At 49.7% G+C, this 21,080-nt stretch overlaps 4 protein-coding genes and 1 non-coding gene across 5 annotated transcripts; 4 read left to right on the plus strand and 1 right to left on the minus strand.

Moving 5' to 3' along the window:
- Window positions 1-8,320: 8,320 nt before the first annotated feature.
- On the plus strand, window positions 8,321-10,536 carry LRP88_09333 (uncharacterized protein; the record flags this gene model as incomplete). Its single annotated transcript, XM_083245820.1, has 6 exons — window positions 8,321-8,338; window positions 8,403-8,858; window positions 8,910-9,756; window positions 9,979-10,035; window positions 10,102-10,439; window positions 10,531-10,536. The coding sequence occupies 6 exons, from the start codon at window positions 8,321-8,323 to the stop codon at window positions 10,534-10,536; spliced, it is 1,722 nt and encodes a 573-aa protein (XP_083100314.1).
- Window positions 10,537-10,985: 449 nt separating this feature from the next.
- On the minus strand, window positions 10,986-11,059 carry LRP88_09334. The gene has a single exon. It is a non-coding gene; the product is annotated as a tRNA-Val (tRNA).
- Window positions 11,060-12,910: 1,851 nt separating this feature from the next.
- Window positions 12,911-15,167, plus strand: LRP88_09335 (uncharacterized protein; the record flags this gene model as incomplete). Its single annotated transcript, XM_083245821.1, has 3 exons — window positions 12,911-13,121; window positions 13,219-13,387; window positions 13,742-15,167. 3 exons carry the CDS (start codon window positions 12,911-12,913, stop codon window positions 15,165-15,167), a joined length of 1,806 nt encoding a protein of 601 aa, XP_083100315.1.
- A 1,297-nt stretch (window positions 15,168-16,464) lies between these two features.
- Window positions 16,465-18,084, plus strand: LRP88_09336 (uncharacterized protein; the record flags this gene model as incomplete). Its single annotated transcript, XM_083245822.1, has 3 exons — window positions 16,465-16,705; window positions 16,863-17,209; window positions 17,296-18,084. The coding sequence occupies 3 exons, from the start codon at window positions 16,465-16,467 to the stop codon at window positions 18,082-18,084; spliced, it is 1,377 nt and encodes a 458-aa protein (XP_083100316.1).
- Window positions 18,085-18,333: 249 nt separating this feature from the next.
- On the plus strand, window positions 18,334-19,995 carry LRP88_09337 (uncharacterized protein; the record flags this gene model as incomplete). Its single annotated transcript, XM_083245823.1, has 4 exons — window positions 18,334-18,359; window positions 18,409-18,717; window positions 18,782-19,630; window positions 19,683-19,995. 4 exons carry the CDS (start codon window positions 18,334-18,336, stop codon window positions 19,993-19,995), a joined length of 1,497 nt encoding a protein of 498 aa, XP_083100317.1.
- Window positions 19,996-21,080: the final 1,085 nt, after the last annotated feature.

A 21,080-nucleotide genomic window follows, 5' to 3' on the forward strand; every position in this document is an offset into this window, starting at 1 on the left:
GCCTATCTAGATGGCCTTCAAGCCCTAGCCCGCCTTGACCGCATAGTTATAGATAAGTGTCACACGATTCTAGAAGGCAGCCCCCGGTTCAGGCCTAAGCTAAGGCAGCTAGGCCTATTGGCCTTGCGAGGCGTGCAGATAGTATACCTGACTGCAACGTTGCCTATAGCTGAAGAGCGTGAATTCCTAGGCCTGGTTTATACCAAGGCCAAGGATGCCACTATCTTCCGGGCTCCCACAACCCGGCCTAACATCAGCTACAGGGTAGTTGAGTTCCCTCTGCTTCCCAAAGCGGGCTATTTGCAGTCTGCTGAGAATGCCCTGAGGCAGCTGCTTGATAGCAAGCTTGCCTTTTACCCTCGCCCAGCCAAAGCTATAGTCTATTGCAAGACTATAGCTATAACCGAAGCCCTAGCCCAGGCCCTGGGGTGTGATGCCTACTATAACGAGGTTAATACTCGCGATGGCAAGGCAGAACGCCTGCAGGCCTGGATGGAAGGCTCCCGGGAGACCCTCTATGGCAACGGCAGGGTTATAGTTGCAACTAATGCTCTTGGCCTCGGTATTGATATCCCTAATATCAGGGTTATTATACACCTTGAGATGCCAAAGAGGCTTGCAGACTATGGGCAGCAGAGCGGCCGTGCCGGTCGAGATGGGCTTCCTAGCGAGGCTATCACCCTCAGGCCCTTGCAAAGCTCGACCCAAGAAGCCCATTCTTCTAGGCTCCTCAGCATAGGCAGCAGAGAATTCCTCTCTACTAGCCAATGCCGCAGGATAGCCTTAGACAGGGCTCTAGATGGCCGAGCTAGCCGGCAAGCGTGCGAGGCAGGGGAGGAAAAGTGTGACTTTTGCCTAGAGAACCTACCTCTAACCGCGGAAGAAGGCTATGCCTTGGAGAGCCCTGAAGAGAGGGATCTTAGGCTTAGAGCTATGCAAGTACAGCAGATGCGTACTGCAGCAGCTACCCGGGCCGAGAGGGAAAGGGCAGACTTTGAGACCTTTCAGAGGCTGCTTTCTCAGCAGCTTCTTCAGGGCTGCATTTTCTGCAAGCTTAATGGGCTGGATAGGCGAGACTATCTGCCATTAAGCTGCACCCGGGCCGCTTCTTCTAGCCGCAAGGATATACGGCTTGGCTTTGAGCTAACTAAGTCTATTACCCGTTACCTAAGGCAGCGGGATAGGCTAGGAAGCTTTGGAGCCTGTGCCTATTGCCTTGTGCCCCAGGAGCTTTGTAGCCGCTGGGAAGAAGACCCGCAATATGGCGGCTGGCAGCTAATCCAGGGGGGCAGTTGCCAGTTTCCTGGGCTTATTGCCGCCCTCTGGAGCTCTGCTGTATTACAGCAGCCACAACTAGCTAGCCGGCTTTATAAGGAGCTTGGGTTTGAGGGGGAAATTAACCCCCCTAACTATGCTCCTAAGCACCATCGGGTCTTATGGTCCTGGCTAGGGGAGAGGATCTCTTGGGCTAGCTATGATGCTATTCAGATCTGCCGTATCTATAAAGAACTAGCAGAGGCCTTAAATATACCTTAGCATAGCCAAAGAGATACTCTAGGATAATTACTAAGTCTTTATTTTAAGTAGTATTATAATAATAGCACCCTTTGCACCTTCTAAAATAGCCTTATCCTCTTAGCCCTCTTAGCTATTTCTCCTAGTAGCTAATAATAAATAATATAAGAAGAATAATACCCGCCCCTTACCCTTATAACCGCCTTTAGTGCCCTGAAAACCCCCTAGACCTTAATAAAGGACCTTAGAACCTAGAAAGAGCTCTCAGAATGTTAAAACGCTGCTAGAACCTTATAAAGGACTTTAATACCTCTAAAAAGCCCTAAAGGGCGCAAAAAGCTCCTAAATGCCATAAAAGCCCCCTATAGCCCAAATAGCCCCCTATAGCCCAAGTACCCGCCCCTTACCCTTATAACCTCCCCTAGTAGCTAAATAGCCCCCTATAGCCCAAATAGCCCCCTATAGCCAAAATAGCCCCCTGAAAGTTAAATGCAGTTTCCTCTGAGCCCACTATAATAGAAGCTTGAGCCTTAAGTTATCTATTATATATAGGGGCATAGAAACTGGTTTGAACCATTGCGGCGCGCCCTAGTCGCTATGTGACTCCCCTGTTGCCCCCCTATAGCTATAAATAGCATACAGAGTTAATAGGCCCATCTAGCAGCTAGAAAAGAAGGTCCTTTAGCTAGCTATAGCTAGGCATCCCTAGTAGCTGTGCACCCGGAGGAGCCAGGTTCGTAGGGGCCGATTACAGCTATATTCCCCCCGGCCGCGAGGCACGGAGCCTGCAAGCATATATATGAGGGATACATAAAGGTAATCTAATAAGATAAGGTACAGTGGGGCTAGTTTAGTTATATAGCCTAGGTAGATTATAAGTTATTTTTTTTTTGCCTAATTTAGGCTATAAGGTAGCTTAGCCCTATAGGTTAGCTTAATTAATTTAATACCTAGTAAATTAAAATATAAAAGTATAATAATAAAAATTATAAGAAAATAATAATAAGAAAAATATAATAATAATAATAAAAATATAATAATATAAATAAAAATAAAATTATAAAATAATAATAATAATAAAAATAAAAATAAAAAAATAATATTAATAATAATAAAAAAATAAAAATAATAATAAAAATAATAATAAAAATAATAATAAAAATAATAATAAAAATAATAATAAGAATAATAATAATAAAAATAATAATAATAATAAAAATAATAATAAAAATAATAATAAAAATAATAATAAAAATAATAATAAGAATAATAATAATAAAAATAATAATAAAAATAATAATAAGAATAATAATAATAAAAATAATAATAATAATAATAATAAAAATAATAATAAGAATAATAATAAAAATAATAATAAGAATAATAATAAAAATAATAATAATAAAAATAATAATAATAATAATAAAAATAATAATAAAAATAATAATAAAAATAATATAAAAATAATAATAAAAATAATAATAAAAATAATAATAAAAATAATAATAAGAATAATAATAAGAATAATAATAATAAAAATAATAATAATAATAATAATAATAAAATAGCAAAACTAATTAGTGCGGCTAGCACTTATTAGAACCTGTCTTATGATTATAAGGTTTAATGCCACAAGGCCTATTCCCAGATAACTGCGCGGTTTTTTACTTAGGAAGGCCATATATGTTCACGGCGAGCATACTGTACTCTTCCTAAGGCGAAGCAGCGCAAACTGCTTCTAGCCTGAATTGAACCCTAGGCCCTCGGGAAAAGGTTGCTAAGCTTGACCGTTGAGCTATCGGGCCGCTCTTCAAGACCGGCTGTGGTTGCTATATGTGTTCTGGGAAGTGATAGATAAAGGTAAGAGGGAGTAGCTGTTACAGGGTAGGCAGCTACGGCAAGGCAATAGCTACTATAGGGTAGGAAGCTAGGGCAAGGCAATAGCTACTATAGGGTAAGTAGCTAGGGTAGGGAAATAACTAATATAAGATAAGTAGCTATAGCGGAGGAATAGCTATTATAGGGTAAGTAATTATAATAAGATAAATATTTTTTTAAATTAAATTTATATATTAAGAAATATATATCTTATTTATATTATTATATATAATAAGTATATTTATATAATATTATAATTATTATAAAATAATAATATATTTTAAAAAATTAAAAAGTATATAAATAATATATATTTTAAAAAAATATTATAATATAATTAATATTTATATTAAAAATATAAATATAATATTTTAAATTTAATTAAATTTTATAGAGTTAAAAAAATATATATATATAAATAAAGCTAATATAAATATATAAAAATAAAGTAATATTAAATATTAATAATTAATAGATTTAATATATATTATAAATTAATATAAATAATTAAATTTTATTAAATTAAAATACTTAAAAATATATATTACTTAATAAATAAAAATATTAAGAATATTAAAAAATATTATAAAATAATAATTATTTAAAATTAAAAAAATAATATTAAAGGTTAAAAAAAGCTATATTTAATAATACCTATAAGGTAAAAATTACTTTAAAGTAATATAATAGTTTAAGAGCTAAATAATTAGCTATATTTTAATAGCTATTATAAGATAATAATTATTATAAAGTAATAAGATATATTTAAAAATAAAACTAGCTATATTTAAGAAATCACTATAAGGTAATAAGGCGCTCTAAGAAGCGCAAAATTAGTTATATTCTAGCAATTACTATATAAGCGCTATGGGGTAATAACTAGTATAGGGTAGTAAGGTGCTAGTAAGACATATTTAAAAGTAAAAATAGCGATCTTTAAGAAACCGCTATAAGGTAGCAACCGCTATGTGGTAGAAACCGCTATAGGGTAGCAACCGCTATAGGGTAGAAACCGGTACAAAGTAGAAACCGCTATGGGGTAGCAAGGCGCTCTAAGAGCTAAGAGAGGAAGCTCACATAAGCAGCTCTAACGCAACCATTACAAGGTAGTAACTACTATAAGGTAGTAACCTCTATGGGGTAGAAACAGCTATAGGGTAGCAACTACTATAGGGTAGTAACCGCTATGAGGTAATAAGGCGCTCTAAGAGCTAAGAGAGGAAGCTCATATAAGCAGCTCTAACATAACCGCTACAGGGTAGAAACCGCTATAGGGTAATAACCGCTACGGGGTAGAAACCGCTATAGGGTAGGAACCACTACAGGGTAGTAACCGCTATGGGGTAGCAAGGCGCTCTAAGAGCTAAGAGAGGAAGCTCACATAAGCAGCTCTAACACAACCGCTACAGGGTAGAAACCGGCACAGGGTAGCAACCGGTACAGGATAGCAACCGCTACAGGGTAGTAACAGCAACCGCTATAGGGTAGCAACCAGTACAGAGTAAAAACCGCTACAGGGTAGTAACCGCTATAGGGTAGCAATTACTATAAGGTAGCAAGGCGCTCTATAAGCCAAGAGAGGAAGCTCATATAAGCAGCTCTAACACAACCGCTATAGGGTAGCAACCAGTATAGAGTAGAAACCGCTATGGGATAGCAAGGCGCTTTAAGAGCTAAGAGAGAAAGCTCACATAAGCAACTCTAACGCAACTATTATAGGGTAGCAACCACTATAGGGTAGCAACCTCTATGGGGTAGCAACCGCTATAAGATAGCAAGGCGCTACAGGGTAGCAACCACTATAGGGTAGTAACCGCTACAGGGTAGCAACTACTATGAGGTAGCAAGGCGCTCTACGAGCTAAGAGAGGAAGCTCACACAAGTAGCTCTAACGCAGCCGCTATAGGGTAGCAACCGCTATAGGGTAGCAAGGCGCTCTAAGAGCCAAGACAGTAGCGACATCCCAGCTACTTAAAAGAACGCAAATGCCATAGTTATAGCAGCTACTATAGGGTAGCAAGGCGCTATAAGAGTTAAGGCTACAGATATACCAGCTCTTAAGATATTACTTAAAGGTCGTAGTTGCGGCAACCGCTATAGGGTAGGAACTATTATAAGGTAAGAATTACTATAGGGTAGCAAGGCGCTCTAAAAGCTAAGATAATAGTAATATCCCAGTTATTAAGATAATACTTTAAGTCATAGTTACAGCAACCTAACCGAGAGGCCAGTGGTAGTTTGGGCCAAACTACCATTTGGGGTTACGGGCACGGACCAATGGCAATGCAAGGGGGCACGCGGGGGTGGGTCCCAGACGCGGGCAGGGGGGCCAAACTACCAGTCCCAAACTACCATTTCATGCTGCAGCCAATCAGGATAAAGGGAAGGGCAACTTCAGGGTTAAGGAAAAAGCAAGCAAAGGAGGGAAATACAACAGAACGCGTCTCCCAAGGCCAGCCTTCTCGCGACCGACTGGGTGAACGAGGGATATCCTTTTCATATGGATATGAGTCTATAAAATGAGCGCAACTAAGGACGACCGAGCAGTTTCCCAGCAAGCGGCAATCATTCGAGGGAGAGACTATCAAGAAAAGAAAGAAAGAAGGGAAACAAGGACTGCACGTATAGTATCCTAAGAGGAGGAACCAGAGGGAGGTAGGGAAGGGCTCGATATAGTCTAGATCGCAGCCATGGCCCGAGGGCGTCCCACAGACTCGCCCGGCGGCAACGAACCGGAGCGGCAAGAAGATACAGGAGAGTCCGCCAGCTGTGTTCATGCAGAAGCCGCCAAACCGGGAGAAGGGTGGCTTATATATAATGGCGAATACCGGTCGTTGATCTGCGCCTTTCACGGCTATGCGGTCTGCAGCCTCGAGGGTCACTTGAGGGACCGTCACCCAGACATCGACCATCGGGCCCGCAGCGATATCATCCACCGCCATAAGGGTCTATAGCTGCAAGGGCCGGCATTGAAGCAGCTCGTCCAGCACGGTGCGTCAAACCCGACCCGGGCCGTCAAGGGTCTCGTCGTTCACCGGGGCTTCGCTTGCACCTGGCCGGGTTGCAGGCACCTCACGCCGAGCTGGAAGTGCCTGCGGGTTCACCTCAACGGCGAGCACAACATAAAGGGAGCCAAGGCGCAGGCGGGCCTCTGGACCGGCGTCTATCTGCAAACCTTCTTTATAGGACCAAAGAGGGCGATTTACTACTTCTGCGTAAGAATCTCGACCAGCGGTAACGATGATGCTGTCTCGGCAGCAGGAGATCCTCCGACGCCGGTCGGCAGGGGGAGAAGAGCGACGATGGCAGACAGGCAGCAGACGCACCCGGAAGATCAGACGATGATCGCCGACATCACCCAAGGGTGGTCACTGCAGCAGGAGGAGCAGGAGAAGATGCAGAAGGTCATGGAGGAGGGGATCCTGAGGCACGAGACGACGAACTGGCTGAAGAGGACCGGCTGGTCAGCCCACTTCGCCGGGAGGAATCTGGTGGATATCCAAGCCTGCAGCAGGATGCCCGGCTGTGACGACGACGAGCTGCGACGGATGGCCACGGCTCTAGATCGTCTATTCTTCGACCGCTGCATCGGCGGGTTGAAGAGCATGCCCCTGATGACCCGCCTGCTCCTGGCCAGCCCCCACCCTCACGATGCCCACAGCCGACCGTTTGGGCCGCTGCAGGAGAAGACCAGCATGGATCGCTACCTGGTATATGTGAAGCGGTTCTTATGCTATTGCCTCAACGTGCTGTCGCTGGAGGAGGATGCGCTGTTTGCCGAACACGGCTTTCGCTTCACGCCTGCATAGAGGGCCAGCCTCGAGCTGCTCTGGGCGCATCTGCAGGACGAGGAACAGTCGGGCGAGGGGCTGCAGGAAGAGATATTGCAGATTCTGGCGGACTTCTGGATGCAGCGGCTCGACGGGGACCCTTTTGCGAGCCCGCTGTGGCACTTCGTCGGGGTGCTGGGAATCGACGGCGAGACGGGGCAGCTCCGACCTGCCCACCTATTTACCTACGTGCTTGCGGGACTCGTCTTCACGGGGCGGGCGCTGCTGGGAGAGTGGGCTATACCCACCCGGGAGCGGGCCGGGATGACGGACCTCGCGCAACGGTTCGCCCAGGTTCGAGACGCCTGGCTTTGCAAGGCGACATACTCTCCCATGGGCTATACGCTCAGCTTGCTGTTATACGGAAGGAAGATCGCGCAGGAGACTGGTAGCCGGCTGATGGTGTCCTGGAGCAAGGACGGCGAGATGATGTACTTCATGGGCAAGCCGATCCTGATGGAGAAGATTCGTCACATGGTGGCTAGGATGACGAAAGACGCCGAGGACCTGCTGTGGGGTCAGTTGATGTTCAAGGAGGGCGACGACGAGCGTTTCATCCTTCCTCTGGCCGGCATTGAGGATGATCTCACCCATACAAGACGAGGCCGGTCCTTCATCCATACCAACGACCTCGCTGGCAAGGAGGTCGAGATGCTCGAGGACCTCGTCATGGGCTCGCGGAAGACAGAGTTCCTAGATCGAGCGGGCGAGTGGAAGTGGGCGGGCATCAGGAAGTACCTGAAGCTGGTGAAGAAGTTCGAGGAGTTTCTGCTGCTCCTCTCCCACATAACCGGCGGCCAGCCCAGCCGAGGGGAAGAGATCACGGGCCTGCGCCTGGTCAACGGCATCAACAGGGACCGCAACGTCTTTGTCATCGACGGCGATGTTGTGCTCGTCACCCAGTACCATAAGTCTCTGGCCCACTTCGACTCGCCGAAGGTGATCCCCCGCTTCCTGCCGGAGAGGATCGGGCAGCTGCTCGTGATGTACATGGTCTATATCCGACCGCTGACGGATCGCTAGGAGGCGGACAGATGGGAGCTATATGGCAAGATGGCACCGCCGAGCGACTTCATCTGGCATAACGAGACGGGGCCATGGGAGAGCAGTCATATGTCTGGGGCCATGGGGAAGTGGACCTCCCACTATATCGGCCGCAGGATCACGCTCCAAGACTAGCGCCACATCGCCATCGCCATCAGCAAGAAGCACGCTCGCGACCGGGGGGCCGCTCGGGCAGACTTTGAGGACGGCGACGACGATGACGAGTCGGAGCAGTACGAGGCGCCGGACGATCTGGCTGCCTGTCACACCGGCCAGACAGCCGCCAACTACGGTGTCACGATCGATGTGCTGAAGCGCTTGACGGCCGAGTCTCTGGACATATTCGGGCAGGTGAGCCGTCGTTGGCACAAGTTCCTCGGCTGCGACGCGCAGCAGCAATCGGCCTTGGAGCCGCCGCCGTCAACTTCGTCCTCGAAGCGCAAGGGTGCGGCCGAGTCTGGCGGCGAGGAGAAGAAGTGCCACCCTCCCCGGAAGCGGGCCAAGATCGCCTCGCTCGAGAAGCTAAGGGCAGGTATGACAGCAGCAGTGGGGGACAAGAAGAAGGACGACATGATCCTGCGGGCACTCCGGGCTGTCCTGCGTGATGACGCTGCCCAGTTTCGGTCACCCCAGCAAGAAGAGGCCGTCAGGTTGGCCGCGGCGAAGCAGAGCCCGCTGGTTGCCGTGCTGCCAACGGGCGGCGGGAAGAGCTTGGTCTTCATGGTCCCGGCTATGCTGGCAGGTGCAGGCGTGACCATCGTGGTGGCTCCGTTCGCCGAGTTGAAGAGGCAGCTAGTCACACGCTGCGTCGATGCCGGCCTAGACTGCAAGTCCTGGCCCGAGGCGCGTGAATCTTGGCCCAGGGTTACGCTGGTCTCGGCCGAGGCGGCTGTCACCGATGACTTCCTGCAGTGGGCCGCTGATCTGAGTGTCAGGGGAAGGCTAGACCGAGTGGTCATTGACGAGTGCCATCTGTCATTCACTGCCGCCGAAACCTACCGCGCGAAGCTCCGGTGCCTCGTTCTCCTGCGGAGCTTGGGGTGTCCCTTCGTATTCCTCACTGGGACCCTGCCGCCGCTCCGTCAACGCGACTTCGAAGAAGCCATGCAGCTCCAGGCTCCGCTCTACATACGGGCTTCGAGCCATCGGCTGAACGTGCGGTACTCCGTCCTTCGCGTCCGTAACGGACGGGGCGTCATGGAGGTGAAGAGGCTGGTGGACGCCCGGCTCCCACGTCTAGCACCGGGGGAGAAGGGGGTCATATACTGCACCAGCCACGCGAAGTGTAGAGCGCTTGCCCGGCAGCTTGGTTGCCATTACTATCACGCTCAGCGCGATGATAGCGATGCGCAGTTCCTTGCCCAGCGCGAGCAGGGCTTCCAGGCATGGGTCAACGGCGAAACACCCTACATCGTGGCTACCGCGGCTCTAGGCACGGGCCTTGATGTTGCAGGCATCGTCCATGTCATCCATCTCGAGGCCCCATTTAGCATCATCGACTACGCCCAGGAGGCGGGGCGGGGCGGGCGAGCTGGGGAGCCCGTCACCGCAGAGATAGTCGTCGAGGAGAAGGACTGGCCGGTTGAGGATTATATCCGCGACAGCTACCTAGACTTGAGCACGCGCGAGGTACGCAGGCTGATCCGGACACAAGGTTGCCGTCGCCGCCTCCTTGGCCAATGCTTGGACGGTGACCTACGGGACTGTGGAGATCTCGATGATGCCGTCCGATGCGATAATTGCCGCCGCGATGAGCTGTTGTGGAAGAGTGAGCTATCCTCGCAGGGTATCATAGCATCACATGCCCGCGGCAGGCGCGATGCCCTGGCTCTAGAACGTTTCGAGGCCGCCTTGGAGGAGATAGAGGAGCTTGGCAAGATGGGCTGCCGCATCTGCTGGATGTTCGATGGCGTCAAGGAGGCCGGGCACCAGTGGGGTACCTGTGGTGCCACAGCAGAGAAGGATCTGTCCTTCTCCAGCTGCATGAACTTTCAGGGTCTAGTCAACTATAAGAAGGATCCACAGGCACGTTTCTTGAGCTGCTTCTACTGTCACGTATCGCAGGAGCTCTGTCGGGACGGTTACGAGACCAAAGGAGCATCATGTCGGTGGAAGCATGCTGTAGTCCCTATGGCGTTGGCCGCCGTGACGGAGGCAGATATATGGTCGCAAGTCCAGGAGGCTGCCGGTCGAGACTTCAAAGGTCGGGATGACTATGCTGACTGGCTGGGCCGTAAGCACAGCAAGTTGGTATGCGGGCGAGAGATGACCAATGCTATGGCTGTCTTTGATCTAGTGCTCAAGTGGAGACAAACTCAGGGGCTTAGTTAATTACTTTTGTTTTACGCATAGTGTGATACGTTTGACTAGTTATATGTAATGATATATGATGTGATATGATAGGTAATGATAGCAAGGGGAAAAAAAAGGAGTATGTGAGAGAGAGAGAGAGAGAGAGAGAGAGAAGGGGGGGCTCCCATAGTAGGTATATTACCTGCATAATACTTAACGGTAACTATACATACGAATAGGACTAAGTGATAATAGCTGGCTTTAACTATATAATTAGAATGCTTATAGGAGATAGTATAAATAACATAGGAGGAGGTAGAAATAAAAAGAAGTAGAAGAAAGATAAAAAAGAGAAAGAGATAGTGGTTTAGGGTAGGTAAGAGTAATATTATTATAATTAGCAAAAAGGGCTCTTTAAGGCTGGCTAGACGCTTCTGAGACTCGAACCCGGGTCTGTCCCTTAGTTAGAGGGATCGCTCTGACCACTAAGCTGAAGCGCCTTTTCGCTCTCAAAGCTACCAAGGTCGAGATAGGGCTGGCATATGAGGGCATTACGAAGACCACGGCAAGGTGACCGGGTTAACACGGCATAGTAGGCAGCCATAATGGCAACTGCCGAGGGGAGAATGGAATAAAGGGAGGGTAATATAAAAAGAGGTTAGTTATTGTTAGTAAAATAGTGTTAGAAATTTGAATAAAAGAAAGAAAAGAAAAAGATGAAAAATCTAAATAATAAAAGAGTAAAAGAGTAAAAGAAAAAAAAAAAAAAGAAATCTTCTTAGGATAACCCTAGGGTAATAGAAGATATATATGTATATATATATATAACCCTGAGCCTAATATAAGAAGAAAAAAAAGGAAGTATATAGCCTTAGCTAGAGAATAGAAGGAAAGAAAAATAGGGAAGAGTATATAACCCTAACCTAAGGGTGAAAAAAAAAAAAAAAAAGGAATATATATATATATAAGGAGAAGCATATAACCCTAACCCTTAGTTTTCCTTTAAGCTAGGAAGTAAATAGGAAAGTAAGTAATTAGAAATGTTAGCTTTAAGGATTAGTTAAGAAGGAAAAAAAACCCCCCCCCCCTCTCCTAACTTAGGCCTAACCCTAAGGTAGCCTCTAGGAAGTATTAGCTAAAAGAGACTAGAGGGGGTTTTTGGCCCTAACCCTAACCCTAACCCTAAAGTAAAAGGTCAAATTTTCATTTGATCAGGGAAGGTAAGAGCCTAGCGGGTGTTTAAGAGGGCTAGACTAAGAAGAGAGAAGGACTGCTTAGCTGTTACCCTAACCTTAACCCTGAGTCTAACCCTGAGTCTAACCCTGAGTCTAACCCTAACCCTAACCTAATGTCGGGTTAGGGTTACGTTTAAGTAAAGGGTTAAGAGCGGAAAGGGGTGAAGAGAGAAACGGGTATTTATTGCAGTCAAAGATCACCCCGAACCGGTCCCGGTTAGGGTTAAAAGTTATGCGTCTTTGGGCTATCCATACCACGAGCCCCTAATATTTTAGAAGCCTACCAGTAAACTTGCCATTTTTGGACGCCCTCCCCACCTAAACCTGGGTTTAGGTGTCCGTGCGCACCCTCCCCTCCTCAAACCTCTAAGCCTCCATCTCTCCTCCACCTTTCTCATTCGTTCTCCCTGACTACCATCTATGCTCCTTTGGCCACTTCTTGACGACATCTAATTCTTGACTAGCAGCCCAGAAGTCTCCCGTCTCCCGTCTCCCGTCTCCCGTCTTCCTTTCTTTTAATTAGTCACCTTCCCCACCCCCTGTACCTTAACACTCCCATTCAATATAATAACCCGAACCCTCATCTCTTCCCACCTGTTGCTTCTTACCCTTTTACAATTCCACATCCCACATCAAATAAAATAAATCACAAACAATAAATCCCAATAATAATAATCATCAATCAATCATCACAAACAATGATCAAAATTGGTCGCCCTCTACCTCCCAAATCCAACCCCGATCCCCGGCCCTCCAAACGGCTGAAAACTACCCCTACCCACCCTTCCCGTGAACCCCGTCTATCCACCTCTCCTCCCTACTTCCCGTCCCCGACGATACCCCATCATCACCACCTAAGCCCGCCAAGTCACCAAAGCCTCCTCCACCTTCCTTCACCGAGGTCGATTCCCTGAGGAAACAGGCGGAGCCCTACCGCCTCGCCGTCGCTGAGCTGCCCATCCATCTCCTCCATTCCGCCTGGTCTCGTGGCAACAACAGGCCCCTCGACCGCAATCACGTCGCCCATCTTTGTCGCTCTTTCCAGAATGGCGGCCTCGCACGTCGAGCCGAGCAGCACTACGTCCAGGTCTCCTGCAGTGCTGCCGCCGTTCAAAAATGATCGACGCCATCCCAGACGCTGATCAGAGCACTGCCCAAGACCGACGTCAGCATGTGCTATCCTTCAAAAACTGGGCCGACTTCAACGGCGACGAGAAACCTGAGCTCATGGCCGGCCAGCATCGCATCGAGGCTCTGAAAGACTACGTGAAACAGACGGATTCTGATTCGAGCGATTTGTGGTGGATTTGCGAATTTTACGACAAAGGTGTGACCCCTCTTCAATCACCCCCAATCCGCAGATCTTCTCTACCTGATATACTACTTATACATACATAACAAACAATACTCATCCTTATACACAGACACTCTACCAGTCGAACTTGACATCAAGCTTCGTGTCAACCGTCGCGATCTCACCCTGCCCGATACACATGGTCAGATCTGGTTACAGCTCGCCTCCGCCTTTGACCGGGACCCCACTCTATTTTCTGCCGAGAAAAATGTCAACAAGAAGGGTATCGAGAAAAGGATGTTGGATATCCTGTGCCTGACAAGTGAAGCTCGCTTTCCCATCAGCCGTCTCGTCACGCTGTGGAGAAGCGAGCGGTGGAGACCTCGCATTACCCGCTGGTGTCGAACCTCTCTGGGGAGAACCACATTCAACATTTCAAAATGGTATCAGATCGCAGGGTACAGATTGGACGATGTGAGTAACTCACCCTTGACATCCGTGATGGACCTACCATTTATTCATTCACCTCTCCCACCCCAGACAGTCTCGGATCAAGCCTTGCCTAGAATAATATGTGGCTAACTTGGGTGTACCATCGTCCTGCACGAGCAGTATTGGTTCGATACGTTCTATCAGATACTCGAAACTTTAAGGGCACTTCCTGCCTCCGCCTCTGAGTCCATTCAGATTTCAGACTGGACCATGCTCGCCTGCAGTCTCAAAAACGACACCTATGATGCTGCAGATGTATACCAAGTCTTTTATCCCAAGGAGGACAGTAGCAGCGGCGATAGCAACTCCACTCCATCGGTTCCTTCCACTGGCAAACCGAGCACAAAGGCAACACGGCGAACCGGATTTCTGACCTCGCTTGACAAGGAAGCCTATGACAGTCTTTGCCGCCATCTTCAACAGAACCTTACTCTTCGTTTTCCGGATGTGCAGCCTTTATTGCGGATCAAAAAGGAGGAAGGCGAGGTCATGGCACAGGTCATGGACCATGTAGTGCGCTGGGTCAACACCCAACCCGCTGATATCATCGGTCTTCACGAGAACAACAAGCCTTTACGACGAGAAGACCTGGTGCCTGCGATCAAAAGTCTCAAGGCGACTGCTTATGGAGACGATTGGTGGACTCGGCTCAGAGAAGACGACGATGTCGATGGCGCCGACGATGTCGCGTCCTGGCTCGACCTGCGTTCACGGACCCTGGAAAGGCAGGTCCTCGACTACGTCCGCAGCCATATGACCGAGTTCAGGGATCCCTCGACGAAACACTATCTCGACTTGATGCCAGAAGAACATTATGAGCAATATGCAGAACGCTTCAGCACCGGCGATCTCTGGATGGGCTTATTTCACATCGTCCAACACGCTGTTGGTCCTGCATTTCGTCCGGTGTGGGAGGATTCGATCCCTGAACGCATCGGCGCGGATGACGCGATTCACCAGCCGCAGACTGAGATGCGCCACAGACCACCGGCTTCGGCCATCACACGAGCTATCTGTAGTCAGCTGGGAAATATTCCCGAGGTGAAGGAGAATCCTGCATTGAGAGGCGTGTACGCCTCGAGCGAACTTGGTGCCTATATCGATCATGCTGTCCTCGCATGGGCTTCCGATCGATGCCGCAAAGCAGTGGAAAGCAACGAGTCTGACGAAGGAAATCCTTGGTCAGGCGAAGCACTCCAAGCGATCCAGGCGGCATACCAGGGGTACGAGAGGATCCTGGCAGGAATGACGTCCGCCACTGCAATTTCCGAACACGATGATCAGCAGCAACAGCAGCGGCACTTGCCAGACGAGCGTATCAGCCACGTCCCGAATGAAGTGCTCCGTCAACAACAGGGTGCCGTATCATCGAGCCCCCATCTTCGCAAAGGTTTGTTCCGATCAACACGGCAGACAGGGCACAGCGTGACAGCGGGCGCACAATGGCCATGGAAGAAGACCTATTACTCCGAATGCAGCAGCGGCAGCAGCGGCGGCAACAGCGCCAGCCATCAAGACATCCTCAACAGCAGCCACCTTCGTTGCCGCCGTTCGCTGGATTGCCTCCAGCCCAGGAGACGGCACTGAGAAGCCCCCCCACCAAGACGGAACACATGCAAGGAATGCCGCGGATCACGGTTATCAGCCACCTCCTCAGAAGTCTTACATTGCAGCTGAAGTCGGCCGTCCGTTGCAGAAACTACCAAAGGGAGATGTTGGGAACGGCTGGATCCACCAATCACCAGCAACCAGGACAACGTTACCGAACGGGCGGCCAAGCCCTAGCCAATCCCAGATGACTAGGGCGAGACGACAACGCCAGCGTCACCAGGAACAAGCCCTTAGCTCGCAGCCACAAAAGAGATCATCCTGGATGGATGGGCCTGTAGCGACGTCCGGAAGTAAGCGTTGATCCTTCCGCAGGGCAGGCGGGGCGGCAGCTGGGAACGACGAGCGAGCCATACCCTATACCAAAAGATATACGATTCAATCCGGCGAACCATCGGCAGTCGCACAGCAATAAATAAACAATAAGCAGCAGTAATTAAAATAATAGTAATGATAATAAAAGCCATAATTTTTGACCAAATGTATTGTTTTTAACCCGTGAGAAGTTATTGATACAGCTAGGCTAGGCCAAAATCGTTCCTATCGCGACCACTTGTACGCTCCTGCTGGAACTGATGGCTAGTCAGACACTGGTAAAGGTTGAAAACACAGGGAAAAAGATGCGGATAGGCCGGAAAGAACTGGACTGGGGGTAGAGTACCCTTGTTGTTTTAAACTGTGATAAGCTTGCAGAGTTTCATAGTGCCTGTGACGAGCAAGCCACCTCATTTCCCGCGGGTTTCGCCCTAACCCTTTGCATAAGGGCATCACGAGGGATTTGATGTCATTCCGTGTGATAATTCGAAGAAGATGCATGAGATAGCGCTGTATATTTCAGGTTTTGACATCAGCCACACGCGCGCTCGGACACCTAACCCTGGGTATGCCGGCCCGGGTTGTTTATGGATGTGTTCGGGGTAAAGCTGGCGGTAGGTACGGTAGCTGCTCTCCTTTCGAACCTTACTGAAGACGCGGTCCCTTTGGTAAAGAGCTTCAGTTGCGACCACGACAGCACGAGGCAGAGCGACGCGTCTCGCGTCTAGCCGTACCAGTTTGCACAGTAGCCGAATCCTATAAATCAGCGAGCAGTTTCGCAGGTGACGATGATGGAATATTCCTGACAGAAACAAGTAGTGTGTATTCCTCAGTATTGTCATTCCCCCGTACCCTTCATGTTAATTCATATCCTTTTCGTCACCAGTCAGCATCCTCTGAGCATCAGGGTCACCTCTCGTTGGTCAACATAACCGTTGTGACGGACGCTGAGAAGCCTACCATGTCGTGCTTAGGGCTTCCAGAAGAAATCGAATTCGATGTTCGCTCTGATGGTCCTGACATTGATGACGGCGAGGACCAAGAAGAGGCGCGAGAGCTTATATCGCCGTTCTCGGCCGATGAACATTATCTCGAGGAGCCCGCGAGCATCCAAGGGAGTGCAGTCAGCACAGAAGACGCTACAGACCAGTTTCAAAGAGGCTGGAGGGTAGACCGTCGCGCCGGTGATTCCTGGATGTATGGTATGGCACAGCATTGTTCGAAGAGCGTGTAGGAGCAGTGACTTATTTCAGTCCTTTCCCTTCCTTCCTACGCTCTTCCCCACCTAGAACCTGAGCCAGAACGCGCTGCTAGTTTTTTCAAATTGTCTGGGGTGTCCTGACTGACATGTCGTGTTAGCTGACGAGCTCATCGACGAGACGAACGACGAAGCCTTCGACGGGACACGTGCTCTTGACCTCCTCCAGCGCCGAGTTGTATTGGACTATGGGAGCAAGAAGACAGGGTCAAAGGCGGCGAGCGAGGACGACGATTATTACCCCGTATTTCGGCTCGATTTCGTTAGCATCGTCGGTCTACCGCGTCGGCCGATCTGCCGGTCTAGCCACTTCTTTGACAATATCACAATATCCTTTCGCCACTGGAGTGCCCCATATGTCGCAAAGCATGTGCAGGGCGTCGATTTCGACCTGAGCGGCCGTACCTTCCGCATTGCCACCGGCGCCACTCGAGAAGCTTGGTTCATCGTCATGCATCCAAGCCAGAGAGCTGCTGGGACCAACCACCCCGCCGACGACACGATACAACACATACGAGGACTGCCCTCGTACAGGGCCGTGCTCTGTTACTCGCATCGTACATCAAGGACATCTTCCTTCAAGGTGAGCTCCTTGGTGAAGGTGTTGAGCCGAGGTGGGCCCTCGGAGGCAAGGAGACGCAGATGATTGCCTTTGACAAGTGGGTCATATTCCAGACACTATTCATGGATGGCTGGACGGAGTTCCTCGAAAGGTTCTCCGTAGAAGACGACCCTTTCTGGACCGATCATCAGCCCGCCTTCCACGCGTACGACTATGGCGCCAACATCAACATAGAAGTCAACGAAGGCATAGCGAACCTCGAAGAAGAGACAGTCATCAGGCCAGCCTATCTCGACGGTCTGGACGACGAGTCCAACGAGACCGACGACGGTGATGATGATGGAGAAAACAATAGTTTGCCGGCGACACAGCAAGGATGGGAGCGAATTAGAGGGGAGGAACGAGAGGATGAGCTCGACGAGCTATACGATGATCAACCAACCGTCGAAGTGGAAGACAACGATAGCCTGTTCGTGTCGGAGAGGGCGGACGATGATGTTGCTTCTCAAATACCACCTAGCCTCAGTCCAGGGCGAATCGATACGGATTATCGAGGTATTGCTGACGGCGAAGCCGACGCGAACAGGCACAATGGTGACGACGACAACAATGGTGATGGTGATGAAGAGCGGGAGCGGAGGTTCCTTGAATGGATGAACGAATCCGAGAACACTGATGTGGGCCAACATAACGGACTCAGCTACAAGATGATCAGGAGCATCAATACGATGGGCAAGACAACTCCCAGCAGCAGCCGTTGAGCCCAGATACTGACGGTAGTGGCGACGTCCGTCCAAGGCAAGCGCCAGACGTCTCGCCACCCAGTCTACCTCCATCATCAGCATCTGTACCAGCAACGGAGGACCAGAGAGAACATGATGCGTTGTATAGTCCTGGCCTGATGCGGTTGCGTGAGGCCCTTGAGGCGAAGTATAACCTCGACAACATCAGCCACGTCTCCTATGCCCTGGCTGTTGACGTTCATTGCACTGCAGCAAACAAGCATCCCGATGCAGAAGGAAGACCAGGTCCTCCTGTATGTTTACTTGCCGACCGTAACCGGGTGGCTGGGGAGTTTACGGGAGCAACTATACCTTCTACCCACTCGGCTTCCACCCAGCGTACGGCAATTTCACATCGGATCGTCCACCTGCCTTCCTGGATAGTGACCTGTTTACTGTCATGAAGGAGAACATGAGCCACCAGAACCAGGGTGCCGACGTGCTTTCGTTCGGCTTCTTCCAGGGCTATTCCAACCTGAAACGGTCTATCCGTCATGGGCCTCACGACCTGCTAGCCAGCCACGGTCTCGCCACAGCTGCTCTCACCATCCCTCGACGGAGGCTCAGCGCACGGCGCGGCTCAAGGACAAGCAACAGCGGCTACTGGCCCAGGTGCGGGGGCGACTCACACCTGACAACCCTGGCGCATCGACACCTTTGCGCGGGAGAGACAAAGGGTTGAGGCAGCCATGCAGGCGAATGAGTTTGCGTTCCGATTCGAGCAGGTTATTTCCATCGATGCTCCACGACTCGTGCGCCGTCGTCGAAACTTCAGTAGCGTACTACAGCCCATCTTCCAGCTCATGCGACTCTTCCTCAAAGAGAAACAGCTTTATGCAGGTATCCTCCGGCGTTTCTCTCCTGATATCTTCCCAGGAGTCATGGTGGCTTTCGCCAAGGTTATGGAGGCAGCCATAGCAGAAATGGACCGCCGCTTCCGCGAGGCTGGGTCGAAAGGACTGGGCATGGCTCTCTCCGAGGGTGTCGCTGCGCTCGATCGACTGGGCAACTTTTGCTTCACCGGGGACCCGAGGGTGCTCCCTACCAAAGTTATGAGGCTTCTCGGTACGATTGATAGTCTAAGAACATGCGGATGGCCATTCATATCGCCGCGAATGCTGGACATCCGAGAAGGGCGAGGACTCGTCAACCTTGTGGGATGGCCACAGTTGAGCAACGGACGGCCCGTTCTGATGCACGTTGCCTCGCTAGAGTATCACTACGATAGAACGGTGGCATCCAACCGACACAGTCAATTGTGGTTTGCTGAACTTGGGGGTCGATCGATAGACGGGATGGACAGGATGACGACATTTCTCCACGAGGTGTTCCGAGATCTATGGGTACCAGAGACGGCCGCTTTTATCGCGCGCCAAGTTCGTCGTGGCTTGAACCGTGGTATCCGTAGTGGCGGTAGGGACGGCGTTGGATCGCATGGTGATGCCGACACGGGTAACGAGGAGAGTGCTCGGGCGATGATTGCGTTAGAGGCCTGGGAGGCGCAAGACAGTCCCTTCAAAACATCGTACGTGCCAGGAGTCTCTTTAGCTTCCCCAGCGTTCCTGACATCATCACAGAAATTTCGAAAAACTATCAGCGCAAGTACTCAAGTTCGATGACCGTCCGACAGATGAATCGAGGATGGTGCTAAAGACGAGACGCGACTTTGCAGAAGAGATGTTCGTTGCTCTGATGGAGGGCGGCAGGAAGGGTCACCCAGGAGTTGAGTCTATCGCACCGACACATTCGACATGGCCTTCTATCCTCCGGGCCGCCATCCAACACACCAGAGGCGTCTTTGCAACGAGGGCCCAGTGGGTCTCGGGTATCGCAGCTGCTATGGTATCTGCGAGTATCGAGTGGTACCTGGCTCTCATCGCCGGAGATTGACGCATCAGCAGGTAGTACAACTCGTCGGAGCAGCTGCATCCGCCACTGTCCTCGCGGCTCGGCCCGACAGCCTCAAGAGGCGGGCGCTCGAGGCGGAGGCTCGTAGGTCGGTCGATTCGGTTGGCGTCAAGCGAGCGAGGATCCGACCACGAATCGATCTAGGCTGTAAGATACCGTTCAAGCAGATCCCAGATATTGTGGAAAGAGGCTTCACCGAGATACGTCGGCTATTCGCGAAAGGAGATCAGGGCGTACTATCCACTACTGTGTGGCGTACTGCTGTCTGACAGAATGCCTCGAGGATCCATTATGTGATCTTATGCTCATGCTCACGTTAACCATCACAGCGTCGAGTGCAACTCCCCGAGGTTCGGCCCAATACAAAGGCCTTCAACGTGACGACTAGGAGAAGGGACCCGGCTCTTCTAGCAGCCAACATGGTGACGAGAATGCTCTGGTTCCTGCGGCCGGAGGCATTTCCATGGGACAAAGACCGTGATTCAGTGCTGCGGGTGTCTGAGATGACGAAGAAAATCGGTGAGTCATATCCACGGTCCCGTTCAACGTCGACGAAATAGGATGACTGATTACCTAACCGTCTGTAACCGTAGAGCACAAAGGGGTCAACAACCGAATGCTTCGAGAACTGGGTTGGATTAAAGTCAAGGGCAATCAGGATAGCCCACGCAACTGCGAGTCACGTCTCACGCCTAAAGACGAGCTCTTCAAATTACGTAACGACCTAATATTTCTCATGAAGGAGCCGAGGAGTTTTATTGGCAGTGTATTCAAGAGTAATAAGGAAGAATGGGTAGATAGATGCTCGGCTATTATTAATGATAGGTAGCTAAGACAGGGTTACAAGTAAACAAATTCTTCAAAAGCATGCTGCACTTGAATTACCATCACTACGAGGCCATTTTTATAAATTGCCAGAACTTCTCAGTGTAGAACAATCATTCTATTGCCTTGACATCTCTTAAGTGAGGACTTCCAAGTGGCTTGGCACAATCGCTTCGGCTGGCTCGATCGACTCATGATCGTCCAGTAATAAGACCGAAAACTAGCGCCTCCATATTACATGG

The sequence above is a fragment of the Fusarium phalaenopsidis genome, assembly GCF_050370095.1.
Source record: "Fusarium phalaenopsidis strain FUZ10S chromosome Unknown contig_32302, whole genome shotgun sequence".
In the NCBI taxonomy this organism is placed as follows: Eukaryota; Fungi; Ascomycota; class Sordariomycetes; order Hypocreales; family Nectriaceae; genus Fusarium; species Fusarium phalaenopsidis.